At 48.2% G+C, this 19,256-nt stretch overlaps 1 protein-coding gene across 1 annotated transcript in view; it reads left to right on the top strand.

Moving 5' to 3' along the window:
- The first annotated feature begins 12,300 nt into the window (after nucleotides 1-12,300).
- Nucleotides 12,301-19,256, top strand: part of LGMN (legumain) — a 28,495-nt gene continuing 21,539 nt past the window's right edge. Inside the window, exons 1-9 of the mRNA XM_077268006.1 lie at nucleotides 12,301-12,421; nucleotides 14,703-14,847; nucleotides 15,151-15,248; nucleotides 15,348-15,429; nucleotides 15,515-15,600; nucleotides 15,955-16,030; nucleotides 16,697-16,759; nucleotides 16,937-17,003; nucleotides 17,739-17,857. Coding sequence (XP_077124121.1) covers nucleotides 14,710-14,847; nucleotides 15,151-15,248; nucleotides 15,348-15,429; nucleotides 15,515-15,600; nucleotides 15,955-16,030; nucleotides 16,697-16,759; nucleotides 16,937-17,003; nucleotides 17,739-17,857 — 729 coding nt within the window. The 5' untranslated portion in view covers nucleotides 12,301-12,421; nucleotides 14,703-14,709. The remainder of the gene's footprint in view (nucleotides 12,422-14,702; nucleotides 14,848-15,150; nucleotides 15,249-15,347; nucleotides 15,430-15,514; nucleotides 15,601-15,954; nucleotides 16,031-16,696; nucleotides 16,760-16,936; nucleotides 17,004-17,738; nucleotides 17,858-19,256) is intronic.

The raw sequence follows: 19,256 nt of genomic DNA, 5'->3' as shown, positions 1-19,256 counted from the left end.
GTTACTAATATTTGTTGTTAATAAACTTTATATTTTTGGTATCTTGACCGTGTCTCCTATGTATTTCCTCTACAAACCACTTAGATTGTTAGTGGTAAGGTTGTTGATGTCATTGCGTCCTGATTCTGTTCTGCAGTATCTATTGGACGTTGACTGAAGAGACGATGGCTGTTTAATACAAAACAGATCTATACTCATCAAGTCAGGTATCAGAAATAATGAATTCATGATGCACATATAACAGCCTTATGAATTCACTATTTCTGACACATGTCCAGGTGAGCATAGATATGCCTTGTATGACCGCCATCGTCCCTTCACTTTGTGTGAAATAGATTACGTACACATAAGAGAAAATGGAGGTTATACAAGGCAGTTCTCTAATCACCAGGTCAGGTGTCCTAAGTAATGAGTTTTTGGACACATGATCTGTTGAGTATAGTTCTGCATTGTATTGTCGCCATTTTCTCTTCAGTCTGCAACACTAGTCACAGACTAAGCAGAAGGAAGAGATTATGGATAAAATTCAAGTATACATTTTTTGGCCCACCTCATACAGTTATATGAAAAAGTTTGGGCACCCCTATTAATCTTAAGCTTAATGTTTTATAAAAATTGTTTTTTTTGCAACAGCTATTTCAGTTTCATATATCTAATAACTGTTGGACACCGTAATGTTTCTGCCTTGAAATGAGGTTTATTGTACTAACAGAAAATGTGCAATCTGTATTCAAACAAAATTTGACAGGTGCATAAGTATGGGCACCCTTATCATTTTCTTGTTGTAAATACTCCTACCTACTTTTTACTGACTTACTAAAGCACTTTTTTTGGTTTTGTAACCTCATTGAGCTTTGAACTTCATAGCCAGGTGTATGCAATCATGAGAAAAGCTACTTAAAGTGGCCACTTGCAAGTTGTTCTCCTGTTTGAATCTCCTCTGAAGAGTGGCATCATGGGCTCCTCAAAACAACTGTCAAATGATCGCTTTTTGGGATCGGCGCTGCGGTCTGGGGAGCCTCAGCGGGCTCATTTCTTGTGGCCTGGTCATAGTGGCCAAACTGTCACTGTCTTTGTCCCGCTGCTGCGTCTGCACGGTTGCGGTAAGAGTTTGTAAGGCCATGCCAGGGTCCTGCTGCATCGTGGTGGCGGAGCGGAAGGCCATGCCAGGGTCCTGCTGCATCGTGGTGGCGGAGCGGAAGGGAATGCCAGGGTCCTGCTGCATCGTGGTGGCGGAGCGGATGGGAATGCCAGGGTCCTGCTGCATCTTGGTGGCGGAGCGGAAGGCCATGTCAGGGTCCTGCTGCATCGTGGTGGCAGAGCGGAAGGCCATGCCAGGGTCCTGCTGCATAGTGGTGGCAGAGCGGAAGGGAATGCCAGGGTCCTGCTGCATCGTGGTGGCGGAGCGGAAGGCCATGCCAGGGTCCTGCTGCTGCATGGTGGTGTCAGTGGAGAAGGTCCAAGCAGGAGCAGCAGTTGTCATGGTGGTGGCGGTGGGCTGTCCAACAGCACTCGGCATGGTGGTGGTGCTGTAGTGGTGGCCGGCAGTGTTTGGAATGGAGGTGGCCATGCAGTGGTATGCAGCAAAGGTCGGCATTGAGGTCAAGCGTGACAGTGTAGGCACAGGTGGATATGCCGCAACTGTCTGCTGAAAATACCAACTCTGCTGCATAGCCTGCACGTAAGTAGCATTGCAGGCCTGCATGACACTAAGCTGAAGATCAGGAGTAAGGTGTTCCGACATGCCCTGTTCAATTTGATTAAAAAAATGATGTGCTGGCCTCTGGAGGTCGGCTTTTACTTGGTCAAGGCTTTTGGTGACCTCCTGGATACGTGTATTAATATGCCTAATGGCAGTATCCAGTCGGTCACCCAAAGCCTTAAGTCCATCGTGAAAAACCGAGCTCAAGTGCAAAAACTCGGGCATGAGTGACCTGTCCGATGCCCTCTGCCGCTGCCGGGAGGAGCCCCCCAAAAAAAGGGGCAGAGGCAGAGGACTGGGAAAGGGGAACACCTGATGGACCAGCTTCCTGGTCTCCAGTTAGTGTGGCAGGCACACTTGCTGCAGCGCTGCTGGATGGCTGGGACGGGTCCGTGGCTGTCTGATGGAGGACCGCTCCAGAACCTGGGTCAACAGTGCTGCTCCATGTGCTGTGAAAAAAAGAAAAAAAAATTAATACCAAAAATTTAGAAAACGCCAACTCCTGTGGAATAGAAACATACAGATTATGGCAATACAACACAACTTAATACACCGAAAAATTTCTTACGCTCACTGGGCAAGGACCGGTCTTAAAAATGCCAGAATGTAGTGGTATTTATATTTTCGGATCCTTGCTCCAGAACCACTGGTAACACGGCTCTCTTTGACGCAGGTCCTTGTTGAAGCAGTCCTTAATTGAACGCCAACGTGTTTTGACTTTGAGCACTGTTGAAAAAACAAAAAATAATGGTTAGACAATGGACTTCTGGCCGTGCTCACACAACTGTGTGTGATGACAGAAACTCCTGAGAGTTTCTGTCATCACACAGAGTTTAGTGATCCCGGCCAAGGTCTCTGCTGCATCACACTGCATTGCAATACTTACAAAATGCATTTCGGACCCGAGTCGGGGCATTGTCCCAGCCATCCCACATCGCTTTGGCCACCTCATTCCATAGCCGCTGGATCGTCACGTTGTCCGAGTGCTGGGGAACCCGGGTGTCCCACAAGGGGACTCGCTCATGGACCATGGAGATGAGGATATCGTTGTCAATGAGGTCCTCATCCTGTTCTGGAACCTAAAAAATAAATAAAGACTTTAATGTTGGATACATTAACATAAGGAAAAGAAAGAAAACAGAGGCAGAGAAATGGCATGAATAATGAAAGTCAAGATAAAAAAGGAGTCCAGAAGAAAAATGTAAAGAAAGAGGAAAGTAAAGAAAGCAAGATTCAAGAATACTAAAGTGAGGATACAGTAAACAGTCAGCCAGGTATACCGTATATACTCGAGTATAAGCCGAGATTTTCAGCCCAAATTTTTGGGCTGAAAGTGCCCCTCTCGGCTTATACTCGAGTCATGATCGGTGGTGGGGTTGGCGGGTGAGGGGGAGAGAGGACTGTCATATACTCACCTAGTCCCGGCGCTCCTGTCGCTGTCCCTGCCTGTCCCATGATCTTCGGGTGCCGCAGCTCTTCCTGTCAGCGGTCACGTGGTACCGCTCATTAAAGTTATGAATATGGACTCCACTCCCATAGGGGTGGAGCCGCATATTCATTCCTTGTAATGTGCGGTAACGGTGACCGCTGACAGAGGAAGAGGCTGCAGCACCTGGAGACCATCTGTCCGGGAGAAGGAGCCAGGGACCGCGCCGGAGCAGGTAAGTATGTCATATTTACCTGTCCACGTTCCACACGCCGGGCGCCGCTCCATCTCCCCGTCCTCTTGCTCTGACTGTTCAGGTCAGAGGGCGCGATGACGTACTAGTGTGCGCGCCGCCCTCTGCCTGAACAGTCAGTGCGGAGAGACGCCGAGACGGGACGCTGAGGAGCTGCGGGCAGCAAGAGAGGTGAGTATGTGTTTTTTTTTATTACAGCAGCAGCATTATATATGGCACAGCTTGAAATGGAGCATCTTATGGGCCAATAATGATCGCTATAGAGCATTATATATGGCACAGCTTGAAATGGAGCATCTTATGGGCCATAATGATCGCTATAGAGCATTATATATGGCACAGCTTGAGATGGAGCATCTTATGGGGTAATAATGATCGCTATAGAGCATTATATATGGCACAGCTTGAAATGGAGCATCTTATGGGGCAATAATAAACGCTATAGAGCATTATATATGGCACAGCTTGAAATGGAGCATCTTATGGGGCAATAATGATCGCTATAGAGCATTATATATGGCACAGCTTGAAATGGAGCATCTTATGGGGCAATAATGATCGCTATAGAGCATTATATATGGCACAGCTTGAGATGGAGCATCTTATGGAGCAATAATGAACGCTATAGAGCATTATATATGGCACAGCTTGAGATAGAGCATCTTATGGGGCAATAATGAACGCTATAGAGCATTATATATGGCACAGCTTGAGATGGAGCCTCTTATGGGGCAATAATGAAGGCTATAGAGCATTATATATGGCACAGCTTGAGATGGAGCATCTTATGGGGCAATAATAAACGCTATAGAGCATCATATATGGCACAGCTTGAGATGGAGCATCTTATGAGGCAATAATGAACGCTATAGAGCATTATATATGGCACAGCTTGAGATGGAGCATCTTATGGGGCAATAATAAACGCTATAGAGCATCATATATGGCACAGCTTGAGATGGAGCATCTTATGAGGCAATAATGAACGCTATAGAGCATTATATATGGCACAGCTTGAAATGGAGCATCTATGGCGGTAGCTGCTGCATTTCCTACCCTAGGCTTATACTTGAGTCAATAAGTTTTCCCAGTTTTTTGTGGCAAAATTAGGGGGGGTCGGCTTATACTCAAGTATATACGGTACTTACACGCTGCCGCCTTACCACCCGACCGTGAACCCGCTGCTCCTGCTCACCCTCTGCCGCAGTGGAAGAAGTGCTCTAAAAAAAAGGAAAAATCAATTGTCACATGTGTAGATGTGACAGTGAATACTTAACAATCTGAGGAGTTGAGTACTCACTTCACTGACATGTTTGGCTTGTGAAGGCCCAGGATGTTGCTCCTCATCAGAAGAAAATGACATTCTGATGCATGCAGAAAGAAAGAAATGGCAGAAATTAGGACATGTAGAGACAGAAAATAGAAACTAAAGGCATTGGCTAGGATATACTCACATTATTCAGTCTTGTTTCCTCCAAGGTGATTTTCTCTTTCTGGTCTGCTTCTCTGCTGAGTAGTGACCTGCAAATGTCCACTCCCTCCCTTTATCACTTAGTATGTGGGGGGTGGCTAATCAGTGTCTAGACATGTTTTCCTGTGGTTCAACGCATGCGTTCACACACGCAAGCAAACGCATGTGCTTGCGGCCGCTTGCGTTCATATAGACAGCAATGCGTTTTTTTGCCGCATTCCATCCGCATACGTTTCTAGGCGGCAAATTGACGCCTCTAAAATTACTACATGTAGCGTTTACTGCGCCAAACCGCAGACGACGAAACTACGCATATGTCGTCAAACGCGGCAAAACGCGACCGATCGCAGACACATGCGTCTCTAATGTTAAATATAGGAATACACAGCGCATGCGGAAAATTGTGGAAGAAACGCTGCGGACACAACCGCAAATGTGAAACCGGCCTTATCTCCCAAGCCCCTCCACCTGCCCCGGTAGTTCCTCCTGCACTTGCCCCCCCTCCAGCCACTGTCCCTCCGCCCCCTCTTATACAATACCAGCATCCTGCCCGTACCAGTTCCCAACCACATCATCTGCGCCTCCACTACCACCAGTCTCCTTCCACACCCATCATGCCCCAAACACAACCCTCTTCTCCACCCACCAGCTCTTCTGCCTCCCAATCCCTCCACTCCACCCCTCCAACCTTCCAAATTCCAAACACTACTCCTGGTTTCATGTCCACACATTCTATTTCTTTCTCCACCCCTTCACCTTCTGTTTTTCCTCCTGATCCGTCACCACCACAATCCTAACAATCAACAAGAAAGAAAGAAAGATCATGCCCACATGAATGGGAGCACCTCACCATATAAAACATATACAATTTTATTTGTCAATATAAACAAATAAAAAATATATATACAAAGGACACATAACACACAAAGACTTAAAAACACTAAAAATGCAATAGGCAACACGAACCTATATGTAAGTCATGCCCTGATAGGGGGGCAATGACATCCCACATACAAAATCCCCCAAAGCAATGATATAATATAGTGCAATAGGATATCATATAATATGGCTTCTATAATCAGTTTGATGGAATTGAATATCCCAGCCAAAATAAGGAAGCAATAAACATATATAGCCGCCTCAATATCACAGTACCATATAGGCCTTGAAGAGGGACAGAATTTTGTCCTGGCACAAAATACGTGCCTACTGCAGGAACCTGCAGAAAAGCCTACAGAAAGAAAGCCCTTACAAAATTGGCATAAGTGCAACAGACCTATGATGGAAAAACACATCCAGCAAAACCATATTGGGAAAAGAGCAGGGGGAAGAAGAGCTCAAATGAACAGACCTGATAATCAGAGCAATGAGTCCCTGTGCCCAGAGTCCAGTGTATCCCTATGCTCAACATCCCAGAATTCAACCTATCGCCATGTATGCAATGGGGGAGAGAAGAAAGAGGATGTGAGATAGGCTCCCACGCGTATCGCCGCAAGAATTGCGGCTTCCTCAGGGAAATAGCAAACATTAGTACAAAATACCAGCAATAACATTACAGTTATAAGTCAGCTTTAATAATAGGAGATACAACAAAAATAGTTTAAAAATACCAGCAACATTAGTTATAAGTGCTTTAACAGTAGGAGATACAATAAAAATGGCTTACCTAAGAGTCACCATCAGACTCTCTGCCAGTGAAATGGAGAAGCAGCAATATGTATCACTTCTTGCGATGAGGTGTCCAATCCGTTCCACCAACAATTCGACGTTCTCAGCATTCATCCGCACATAGCTGAAAAACTTCTCGGGGTTTCCTCGTAACTCCATGTATAATATTGAATACACCCCACGCGTCATTCTCTGTGCTGCGATAGGGTAAAGCCACAAACGTCGTTGGCGCTGACGCATGATGAGCTGCTGTCTCTCTCGCTCCTTCTCCAGAACAATCGCTTTCAAACAATTCGCCTCAAAAGTAAAATCCACAGAAATCTTCAGAATGGTTTGCCATCACGCCTTCCATCTTCGCCACATGCTCTACAACCTGTCAAAGATGGGCTGTAGGAACACTGTATATATAGGATTTTCAGTAGCCAATCACGTTTGGGAGCCTCCCATGGGTGTTTTTAAAAACCGGATCCGCTGTAAAACGGTTTAAGAAAAAAAAAAAACGGACGACACGGATGCAAAACGTTTTTTTTTGCCGGTTCCGCTAGTCGGATCCGGTGGAAAAACAGATCTGTCCCATCAGTTTTTCACAATTTACGCCGGATCCGTCGCTCCGTTGGATTCAGCCTGACAGCAAAAACCTGATGTGTGAAAGTAGCCTAAGGCTTCTTTCACACTTCCGTCGGTACGGGGCCGTCACAAAGCTTCGGCGCGACGTACCGACGGACAGTGGTGGTTTTTTGCACAACGTGGGCAGCGGACGCAGTGTTTCAATGCGCTCGCTGCCCATTGTGATGTCCCAGGGAGGAGGGGGTGGAGTTCCGGCCGCGCCTGCGCAGTTCAAAATGCAGGACCCGACGTACGAAAAAACGGTCCCTTGAACGTTTTCTCGCTACGACGGTCCACCAAATACTGACGCATCCAGTGCACGACGTATGGAACGTGTGTCCATACGTCGCGATGCGTCGGTAATACAAGTCTATGGAGAGAAAACGCATCCTGCAGCCAACTTTGCAGGATACGGTTTTTCTCCAAAATGACGCATTGCGACGGAGGCCAAACGACGCAAGTGTGAAAGTAACCTTAGGGCTTGTTTCCACTTGCGAGAAACACGTCCATGTCTCGCATGTGGAAACCGAGCTCTGGCGCCGGCACTCCAGAGCGGAGCGTGCGGCCGCATAGGAACACATGGAGCTGCACAGCTCCGCTCCCAAGTGCCGGCGCCAGAGCTTGGTTTCCACATGCGAGACACGGACGTGTTTCTCGCAAGTGGAAACAAGCCCTTAGAGAAAATATCAAACCACGGGCAATGTTACAATATAGCCAAGCTCGGACTGGCCCATAAGGTAACAGGGCAATCCCCCAGTGGGCCCCTGTGCAGATTTGGGCCTCCAACTCCCCTGGGCAGTACTTGGCATAATTCACTTGACTCACTCTGTACAGGAAAAAAGCAGCATCTCATCATTCACTAACCAAACTACCCAGTTTATTATTATATAGAGATATAGGTACATTTGTGAACAGGGGTAGCGTAATATTTGAATGCAAGTGAAAAGTGGGCCCCCTCCCAAAGTCAATCTTACTGGTGGTCCCTTGTCACCCCAGTCGCACACTGAATATAGCTGTTATAAATCCCTTCATTCACTTTTAGGCCGGCGTCACACTGGCGAGTTTTACAGACGTAAGAGCGCAGAAACTACGTCCGTAAAACTCGCATAACATACGGCACAATTATTCTCAATGGGGCTGCTCCTATCAGCCGTATATTACGGTTCAGTATTATACGGCTTTCTACGGCGGTACAAAATCGCAGCATGCTGCGTTTGTCAGCGTATTGCGCAAAAAAATTGCCAATGAAAGTCTATGGTGGCGAGAAAAATACGGATTCCACACGGACCAGCAGTGTGACTTGCGAGAAATACGCAGCGGTGTTAGTGAAAAGTCGGGAATTCAATTGCCGGCTTTTCATTTCTCCTTCACAAACCCGACAGGATATGAGACATGGTTTACATACAGTAAACCATCTCATATCCCCTTTTTTTTGCATATTCCACACTACTAATGTTAGTAGTGTGTATGTGCAAAATTTCAGCGCTGTAGCTGCTAAAATAAAGGGTTAAATGGCGGAAAAAATTGGCGTGGGCTCCCGCGCAATTTTCTCCGCCAGAATGGTAAAGCCAGTGACTGACGGCAGATATTAATAGCCAGGAGAGGGTCCATGGTTATTGGCCCCCCCGTGGCTAAAAACATCTGCCCCCAGCCACCCCAGAAAAGGCACATCTGGAAGATGCACCTATTCTGGCACTTGGCCACTCTCTTCCCACTCCCTGTAGCGGTGGGATATGGGGTAATGAAGGGTTAATGCCACCTTGCTATTGTAAGGTGACATTAAGCCAGGTTAATAATGGAGAGGTGTCAATTATGACACCTATCCATTATTAATCCAATTGTCTGAAAGGGTTAAAAAACACACACACACACATGATTTAAAAGTATTTTAATGAAATAAACACAGCGGTTGTTTTAATAATTTATTGCTCTCTCAATCCATTTCCAGGCCCTCGCTTGGCAAAATAATAAACGCACAATATACATACCTTCTGCTGACCCGTTACGTCCCACGAGGTAATCCATCTGAAGGGGTTAAAATAATTTACAAGCAGGAGCCCTGCTAATGCAGCTGTGCTCGTGCTTGTAATTCCCCGGCGAATGAATGAAATGTAGGTCATTGACCTACATTTCCTTCAGTCGCGGTGATGCGCCCCCTGGTGGATGTCCTCATATGACCTGGAGCGTGGGAAAAAGTTCCCAGGCTGCAGTTCATGAGAACATCCAGCAGGGGCGCATCACCGCGACTCAATGTAAGTACAGATCCAGCTTTCCTTTCAGCACCCGGGGGATAACAGGCACGAGCGAGTGGTTTATCGCAGCTCGTGCCTGTAATATTAGTTAACCCCTTCAGATGGATTACCTCGTGGGACGTGATCGGACATCAGAAGGTATGTATCTTGTGCGTTTATTATTTTTCCAAGCGAGGGCCTGGAAATGGATTGAGAGAGCAATAAATTATTAAAACAACCGCTGTTTATTTCATTAAAATACTTTTAAATCATGTGTGTGTGTGTTTTTTAACCCTTTCAGACAATTGGATTAATAATGGATAGGTGTCATAATTGACGCCTCTCCATTATTAATCTGGCTTAATGTCACCTTACAATAGCAAGGTGGCATTAACCCTTCATTACCCCATATCCCACCGCTACAGGGAGTGGGAAGAGAGGCCAAGTGCCAGAATAGGCGCATCTTCCAGATGTGCCTTTTCTGGGGTGGCTGGGGGCAGATGTTTGTAGCCGGGGGGGGCCAATAACCATGGACCCTCTCCTGGCTATTAATATCTGCCCTCAGTCACTGGCTTTACCATTCTGGCGGAGAAAATTGCGCGGGAGCCCACGCCAATTTTTTCCGCCATTTAACCCTTTATTTTAGCAGCTACAGCGCTGAAATTTTGCACATACACACTACTAACATTAGTAGTGTGGAATATGCAAAAAAAAGGGGATGTGAGATGGTTTACTGTATGTAAACCATGTCTCATATCCTGTCGGGTTTGTGCAGGAGAAATGAAAAGCCGGTAATTGAATTACCGGCTTTTGACAGATATCGCGCTGAATGAAATCTAAATACAGAATATATATATATGTGTCTCAATGATATATATATATATATACTGTATATATGTTTTCCCGAACATTTGAGCACATAAATCCATTAGATGTCGGTTTTGCAAGCCTGCGAGAAAATCTCGCAGTACGGATGCCATACGGATTACATACGGAGGATGCCATGCGCAAAATACGCTGACACACCGTGACTACGGATCAATATTTTGGGAACATTTCTCCGTATTACGGCCGTAAAATACGGACCGTATTGTCTTACGCCGAGTGTGACGCCGGCCTTATAGTGTTTTTTTTTTAGGTTATTGCCTAGGTTACTGACCACCTCCTCAGGTGTTCAGTGCAAAATGGAGGCATGGAGTGATCCAGAAGCTTCTCTCTAAGGTCCCTCACCCCTTTCTGTGAGGACTGGGTGCTGTAAGGGTGCGTGTCCACGCTCAAGATGGCCGGCGGTATCGCCGCTCGACGCTAAGCCCCGCCCCCTTTCTGGGACGCGATGGTGCCGGATGTGTACAGTTCACATCCGGGATCATCGCACCCCTCGCCATAGGGCCCTGTGATATGCCTTGCGGGGACGCTGCGTCCCCGCAAGGTGTACGGACATGCTGCCATCTGAAAAGACGCGCAGCATGTCCGGAGTCGCAGGGCCGCCGCGTGCGGGTTTCCACGCATAGTGGACACGGGATTTCAACAAATCCCCTCCACTATGCTGGAACATCTGGACGCTGCGTGTTTGACGCTGCAGCGTCAATCACGCAGCGTTTACTTACCGTGGACACTCACCCTAACAGAAACATATGCACCACTTCTGCATTTATCACCCACTCCTGGTTTTGGCTTACAAATCCTGATGAAAAATCCTGACCAAATCCTGAACGTGGACATATACCCTTAATCCGGCTAATTTAAAAAAAAACGGATCAGGCGAATGTTGCCGCCGGATCAGTTTTTTTCCCATAGACTTGTATTAGTGCCGGACTGCACCAGATGCTATTGCGTTTCGGCCAGTTTTTGCAGGATCCGGCAAATCTGCCGCTTCCGGTTTCTTGAAAAAACGTTCATTGCAAAGTTTTTTGTCTCCGGCGAAAAAGCCTGAAGCGCCGCATCCGGCGCTTCGGGCTGTTTGCTACAATGAAAGCCTATGGGAGCTGGAAGGTGTCGGATCCGGCGGCCTGATCCGGTTTTGTAAACTGAGCATGCTCCAAATTTTTTTCTTTATCCAATACTCTAGATAGGCTAGCCGGATCCGTAAAAAGAATGGATCCATTGCATCAGTTTTTCAAAATCTGCGCCGGATCCAGTTTTTCCAACATTCGCCGGATTTAGGGCTTGTGCACACGCTGTGGATTCCATTGCAGAATTTTCCGCCGCGTTTTTGATAAATCCGCAGTGCAAAACCGCTGTGGCTTTTACTGCGGATTTATCGCGGTTTCCTCTGCGGGTTTTCACCTGCAGATTTCTATTGGAGCAGGTGTAAACCCGCAGCGGAATCCGCACAACATGCTGCGGAATATAAACCGCTGCGTTTCCGCGCAGTTTTTTCCACAGCATGTGCACTGCGGATTTCATTTCCCATAGCTTTACATTATACTGTAAACGCATGGGAAACCGCTGCGAACCCGCAGCTGTGGAAACGCTGCGGTTCCACAGCAAAATCCGCAGCGTGTGCACATACCCTTAGCCTGACACTGAAAACCTGATGTGTGAAAGTAGCCTTATTGTGCCCAGCTGGCTATGTACAAACATGGCGGCCAGCAGTGAGGGGGAACGTCGCTCTCTGCTGTTAATTAAAATTCTGAGGTAAATTTATCAGAAAATGTTTAAATTGAGCTCAGTAAGTGCTTAGTGTTCATCCTCCAGGTCCCATTCTGACATACGACCCTCAGAATATGACCCCAATTGAAACGGAGGGGGGGAAGGTTCCTCGTCTATGAAGTTCTCCCGCCCGCCACAGCTCTTCTAGGGACCCGTCACCCCCGACAATGAAAACAGTAAAATCGACGAGTCAGGGTCACGCGCATCCAGGCACATGACTCATGGGCGGGATTTTTTATGGGATAACAGGTGTGTGATTGGCTGTTCCCGCTGGTCGGTTGCCCTCGGTATTCCCGCTTGAGGATTGGTCTCCTGAGCTGTCAGTGTGTGTACGCCCCGCCCCCTGTTGTGTATAGAGCTGAGGTACAGATACTGCAGAAATTACACTGTGACCGCAGCGCGACCGGAGCAGGTAACGAACGCGGGGGAGAGGGAGACTGTGTGTATGGTGTCATGCGGTTATCTTTGTACAGACACTTATCAGCCTGAGTGGTCTGCTCTCCTCCTGTCAGTGCCTGGGGTGGGGGTGGGGAAATGATGGCTCCCTGATCTCCTCCTGTCAGTGCCGGGGGTGGGGAATGATGGCTCCCTGATCTCCTCCTGTCAGTGCCGGGGGTGGGGAATGATGGCTCCCTGCTCTCCTCCTGTCAGTGCCTGGGGTGGGGGGGAATGATGGCTCCCTGCTCTCCTCCTGTCAGTGCCTGGGGTGGGGGGGAATGATGGCTCCCTGCTCTCCTCCTGTCAGTGCCTGGGGTGGGGGGGAATGATGGCTCTCTGCTCTCCTCCTGTCAGTGCCTGGGGGGGGGGGGGAATGATGGCTCCCTGCTCTCCTCCTGTCACTGCCTGGGGGGGGATGATGGCTCCCTGCTCTCCTCCTGTCACTGCCTGGGGGGGGGATGATGGCTCCCTGCTCTCCTCCTGTCACTGCCTGGGGGGGATGATGGCTCCCTGCTCCCCTCCTGTCACTGCCGGGGGGGGGGGGGGTGATGGCTCCCTGCTCTCCTCCTGTCACTGCCTGGGGGGGATGATGGCTCCCTGCTCTCCTCCTGTCACTGCCTGGGGGGGGGGGGGTGATGGCTCCCTGCTCTCCTCCTGTCACTGCCTGTGGGGGGGGGTGATGGCTCCCTGCTCTCCTCCTGTCACTGCCTGGGGGGGGGTGATGGCTCCCTGCTCCCCTCCTGTCACTGCCGGGGGGGGGGGGGGGTGATGGCTCCCTGCTCTCCTCCTGTCACTGCCTGGGGGGGGGTGATGGCTCCCTGCTCTCCTCCTGTCACTGCCGGGGGGGTGATGGCTCCTTGCTCTCCTCCTGTCACCGCCTGGGGGGGGGGTGATGGCTCCCTGCTCTCCTCCTGTCACTGCCTGGGGGGGGATGATGGCTCCCTGCGCTCCTCCTGGGGGGGTGATGGCTCCCTGCGCTCCTCCTGGGGGGGTGATGGCTCCCTGCGCTCCTCCTGGGGGGGTGATGGCTCCCTGCGCTCCTCCTGAGGGAAGGGGGGGGGGTGTGTGTGATGGCTGGCTCACTGCTCTCGGTGGTTGGCACGGTGTCAGTTTCCGCAGTAATTTTCATATCTCGGCGATGAATAGGTTCTTCTGTCACCCTTTATCTGGGACATCGTTCCTGCAGAACAGGTCCTGCGGCGGCTCTGCACAGTTAGATCAGGAATCTCCGGTGTTCCTGATGTTTGGTGTCTCTGTGGCTGCTGGATTTCACTGTGGCTATAATGTACACTTATTTTATTTTTTTCCATGAAATTTCCCCACACTTGTAAAATCTGCTCTTCTCATTCCCCACTCCCTCCCTGGCGGCTTCTCTCCTCTTAAGATTTGTTCACTGCACATTCTTCTGTTATCACAGATTAATCATTTCTGTTTAAAGTGGGAAATCCTGCAGATTCTCCCCTGACCGCTGTGTCCCAACATACAGGATTATGCGTCATGCCTTACCTTATTAATTCGGTCTGAACAAGCAGAGCTGCAGTGTAAAGCAGTGATGCATTTGCTGACACAATCCATACAGCTGATGCAGCGACATAGATGCCCCTGTGGTGGGGGGATCCCATCCTCATGATTTCCTTTCCCCAGGACGTCCGGCTGGGTCATCTGTCATGAAGACTGCTGGTGTGTATTTAGTGATTCACCGTCATCTGGTGCTGTGTGCCCTTACGTCACAATTATAATTGTCCTGTGCTCTTCTATCAGGGTCGTCCAGTAATAGACATATCCCCCGCCATACCGTGCTGTTCTATAGAAGGTGTCCAGTAACCCGCCGCCGTACCACACTTCTATACGGGGCTGTCCAGTAATAGATGTATATCGTGCTTTTCTATGAGTAATCCAGTAATAGATCTATCCTGCCGCCATACCGCGCTCTTCTCTAGGAGTAATACAGTAATGGTTGTATACTGCTGCCATACTGCGTTCTATATAGGGGGGATGGATGTATACCACAGGTTAAACTGGGGTGGTGTTTTTGGTTTTTTTTCTCGCCCTCTCCATTCTGGCCTCCACAACTTGTGCTGCCTGCGTCACATCCACAGACACAATGTGATCTCTGACCACGAAACGCCATGTGACCTGAGTTTATTCCTTGTGGCTGTCCACATGACAGCCCACAAATGATGAGGATAAATGATCCAGGGCTGGAGCTGTTTAGTCTGTGACCGGCCATTAACCTAGTGTTGTCTCCTCCGCAGGTTCACCATGGTTCCCACAACTCTTTTGCTGTTTTGCCTCGTGGCTCTGTCCACGGCGATTCCCAACGAGGATCCTGAAGATGATGGCAAACACTGGGTAGTCCTGGTGGCCGGCTCCAATGGCTGGTACAACTACAGGCATCAGGTGACTTGCATGTAGTAATGGGGGTTATCCCCCACACCCTCCTTTGGTACTGTCACATGCCAGTGGCATCATAGGGACGGTAATACTTTGGGTTATGGCAGCATTCCTGCCACGTCATGACCTTTTACTCTGCATGAAGGATTTTTACTTTGCGTTCCATAACCTCTGTTTAATTTCCTTAACGCTCTAGATCTCTGCTTGCTGCCCGTGTTATTTTACATGCATTCGCTGCTATGTTTGCTCCCGAGTTGTTACTGACATGACTTGGCCTCATAATGACTTTTCCTTCCCATATTCCTGCAGGCCGATCTGTGCCATGCTTATCAAATAGTGAAGAAGAACGGCATCCCCGACGAGCAGATCGTGGTCATGATGTACGATGACATTGCCGACAATGAGGAGTAAGTGTGAATCCCATTGTGCTGCCATGCTCGGCGCGCTGTCCGTAAAGTGCATATGGCACTGCTTCACAAACCTGTTTATGTTCTTGTCTTTTGCAGAAACCCGACCAAAGGCATCATCATCAACAGACCCAACGGGTCAGACGTGTACGCTGGGGTGCTGAAGGACTATACCGGGGAGGTAGGGGATGAGGGTGACACTGTAGATTTAGGCTGTTCTGCTCCAGGAACCAATAATGATTTTCAGTCTTATTTCCTGGCTCTAGGATGTCACCCCAGCAAACTTCCTGGCTGTCCTGAAAGGTGACTCAAAGGCAGTGAAAGGGAAAGGATCCGGGAAAGTCATTCAGAGGTTTGCCGATTGCTAGTAGGCTGCTATATCCCAGAGCAAACATGGATGTCCTGATAACGATTGCCCCAGTGTGAGGGGATTATGTCTATGGCTAGCTCCACACTGACCTTGCAAATACCTGGCCTTAACCTGGTGTCTGCAGGGGCTGAGCATGAACATGAGACTCTGGATTTTGTGTATGTTTCAAGGAGATGAGCAGTGTTGCTTCTGCTTACTTCCCCACCCCACAGTGATTGACTAGGGGAGTGTGAGTGGTTTGTGGCCTTTTATCTGCGGGTTATTGTATCACTGCTGATAAGATGCATTATCCCACCAGATCAGATACTGACTCATATATTCTATCCTGTCTTTTAGTGGCCCGAATGATCATGTGTTTGTCTACTTCACTGACCACGGAGCCCCGGGACTGTTGGCTTTCCCCAATGATGATGTAAGAGACCTTTCCATCCCTGATGCTGTTTTGCTCTGTCAACTCGCTGCCCCCGACTTTTGGTCATCTCTCTGTTCTTGCTGCTTTCGGCTTCGTCCTTGCTGCCTCCGCGCTAGTTTGCCTCTCTGCTCTGTCCTTGCTGCCTCCCCCCGCTTTCGGTCACTGCTCTGTTCTTGCTGCTTTCTACTTTGTCCTTGCTGCCCCCTGCTCTAGGTTGCCTCTGCTCTGTCCTTTCTGTCCCCGCCCCCACTATCTTTTCTCATATTCTCAGTGTTCCCTTCCTTCTCTCGGTCCTTGCTGGGTTTAGTCTTATACAGCAGTTATTTTTATGTATCTGGTATCCAGATGTAGAGAAGAGCAGAAATTTAAACTAGAAAGCATTATCAGAGTATTTGCATTTATTAACTCTTTATTGCTCACTGTGGAACGTGCAAATCAGAAATATAGGATTCAGCTGCAAGGAGACTGCAGACCCACTCAGGATTTTTTGCCCTTGGTCAAACGTCACCTCTATCTCCTCTGTTCAGAAAATGTCAGACGTTCTTTATAATTTTTCTGATTTGTTGCATTGAGCTTTGGGGAATAATGCCTTATATACAAGTGACTTGATTCTGCTGCATTAAGTGATATATAGCGTACGTGTATAACCAGTGTTTTCTTTTGCAGCTGCACGTTGAAGATCTAAATAAGACCATTAAGTACATGTACGAAAACAAGAAATACAAACGGGTAAGCGCATCCCTGGTGCTGACGTTTGCCCCAGATTTATATCGGTCGTACATCAAGGGTTAACCATAGTACAGCTGAACACAGGGTGATCCTACCGCTGTCTGGATGGGGACAAAAGTGTTGTACAGAATATCTATCTATCGATCATGATGTGGTGGCTTGTCTTTTCTCCTGCAGATGGTTCTCTATATTGAAGCCTGTGAGTCCGGCTCCATGATGAACCATCTCCCCAGCACCATTAATGGTAGGTACGGTTGGGGGATGGAGGGGAGTAAGTTTTTGGCCGCAATCTGATTGGCTGTTCTTATGAATGCACTATAGTAAATTTATCAGTTCATGATTTAGATGTACTTTTTAAAGCAGCATCCCTATCAAATTACAAGTAGTTTATCTGATAATCCGGCACCTGGGAGCGTTTGGTGTAGTCTGTCAGATCACAATGGAGTCGTGAGTGTGAGACCCAAAAAGCGGTGCATCGGGGTGCCATTGTGATCTTTAGGGGCCAGCTAAATGTGTGTATTCGATAAAACCGAGTCAAAAGATCAGAAGATCCGATAATTTCCCTTGTAGTCCTGAAGGTGCCGGAGTATTGAAATGTTGCTGTGGTGGTTCATGTTTGCCTATTGCATCTCTTCCCCATCCCGTAACTACACCCATCACCCTCAGCACAGCTGGCAGTAGCTCGTGACAGACCATCATCACCCGCTCGTACATCACAGATGCAGAAGTGAAACTGGTGCAGGATCGTGTGGGGAGGCCTATGTGTGTAGCTGTCGGCCGTCATGTCCGGCGCTGAGCGATCATGTGATCGGCTGCGTACGTTCCAGAAGTCAGACTGGTTGATCATTGAAGAAAATTCCGCTGATGCTTCAAAAAAATAAAAAGTGCTGGATCATCAGACATTAAGGACTACAGGGTGTTAGTAATTTTATTTATTTTCATCCTCCATCTAATAAACTATTTCATTGTGTATTTCCAGTCTACGCCACCACAGCTGCCAATCCTCACGAGTCGTCGTACGCCTGCTACTACGACGCCGAGAGAGATACCTACCTGGGCGATCAGTACAGCGTCAGCTGGATGGAGGACTCCGATGTGGTGAGCCGTACTGGCCTGCATGTTTAGTAAAACTAACAGCACGCTCAGGTCTTCTTACCAATATTGACGCTGGGCATTAACTGGCGAAAACCCTGCAAGATCCAATCAGAATGGGTATTCCTGGGCTAAATACTTCTACTGAATACAGTCTTAGTAATATTCATTAGCGCTCAGGTTTTGTTTTTGTTTATTTGTTTTTTTGCTCTCGACTGCAAAGGATTAATTTTAAGTAAGTGCCTGTCTGTCGTGGGTGAATGCCATCCATTCTGGTGAAACCTGCTGCTTCAACCTGAGCATTTTCCCCCCCCCCCCCACTGTTTTTGATATTCCTTACAGGACTTGAAGCAGCTTCGTCCGATCGCTTGGTATACATGGCAGTGCTGATGCCCTGCAATACATAGTTGAAACTGCGAACTGCTATGAATACCGGCCACAGGCTGCCGTTCACAGGAGATTCATAATGCCAGGCAGAGGGGTCATCTGCAAACCCCCAGCCTTCATAACAACCCATCAGTGTCCCACAATCGTATCATGGATGCGCTGATGGAAGCATGGAATTATGCACCCTTTCCCCCACGGCCAACTGTTAAATGCCACTGTCAGATTAACAGCAATATTTAACAGGTTAACAGCCTCAGGCCGAGATCCACTCCAAACATGGCTGTTGGAGGCACCTAATGGCAGATTAAATCAGTCATCATGTGCAGGGAGAAAATCCGGGCTCTTACATTTCAGAGCTTTTTGGTTCACATTACTCACCTGGAAAGCTGCTATGAACATTCAGGGCTGAGCTCAGGTTTTGCACGGCTGCCTCTCACGTGGACTTATCCATGCCGTAGTTCACTGACATTTCTAACCCATGGTCTCCAACGGTTGTGATCAGTCCTTCTTTATGGCAGGCGCTGTGATCCCTCCCAGGGTAGATAACTTTGCCCTATCTCTTCTCTCCTCTTTCTCTGCGTTCTGGGGTCACCAGCCTCACCAGGCATGACCTTATCTAGCTGGTCGTAGATGCTTCATGGCTGCTTCCTCCTAGTATGACCTCCTTTCACAAGCTTCTCTGCTCCATCCCAGATTTCCTCCTCTGTTTTAACTCTGTGGCTGTTGTCGGCGAGGAGGTTCTGAGATTTAAAGGGTCTGACTTGGTTGGCCAGACCATGCCAAGGTTTATCACCTGACCTGGAGGTTCTAGTTTGGTGTGATTCTAAGGATTTCCATCTCTATTGGGTCCATTAATTTCTGTGATTCTTCTTTCTTTGCTTCTTCAGTTTGGTATGGATGTAAGCCTCATCTTTGCCTCCTTTTTAAAAGGCACAGGTTTCTTCCTCTCAGCATACCGTAGCTTTTCACAAACAGATTAAGACCTTCGTTTCAGCGGTTGGTCATTACAACCCTCCTT

Source organism: Ranitomeya variabilis, chromosome 1, assembly GCF_051348905.1.
Source record: "Ranitomeya variabilis isolate aRanVar5 chromosome 1, aRanVar5.hap1, whole genome shotgun sequence".
Taxonomy (NCBI): Eukaryota; Metazoa; Chordata; class Amphibia; order Anura; family Dendrobatidae; genus Ranitomeya; species Ranitomeya variabilis.
This window is presented reverse-complemented; position numbering and strand designations above follow the sequence as displayed.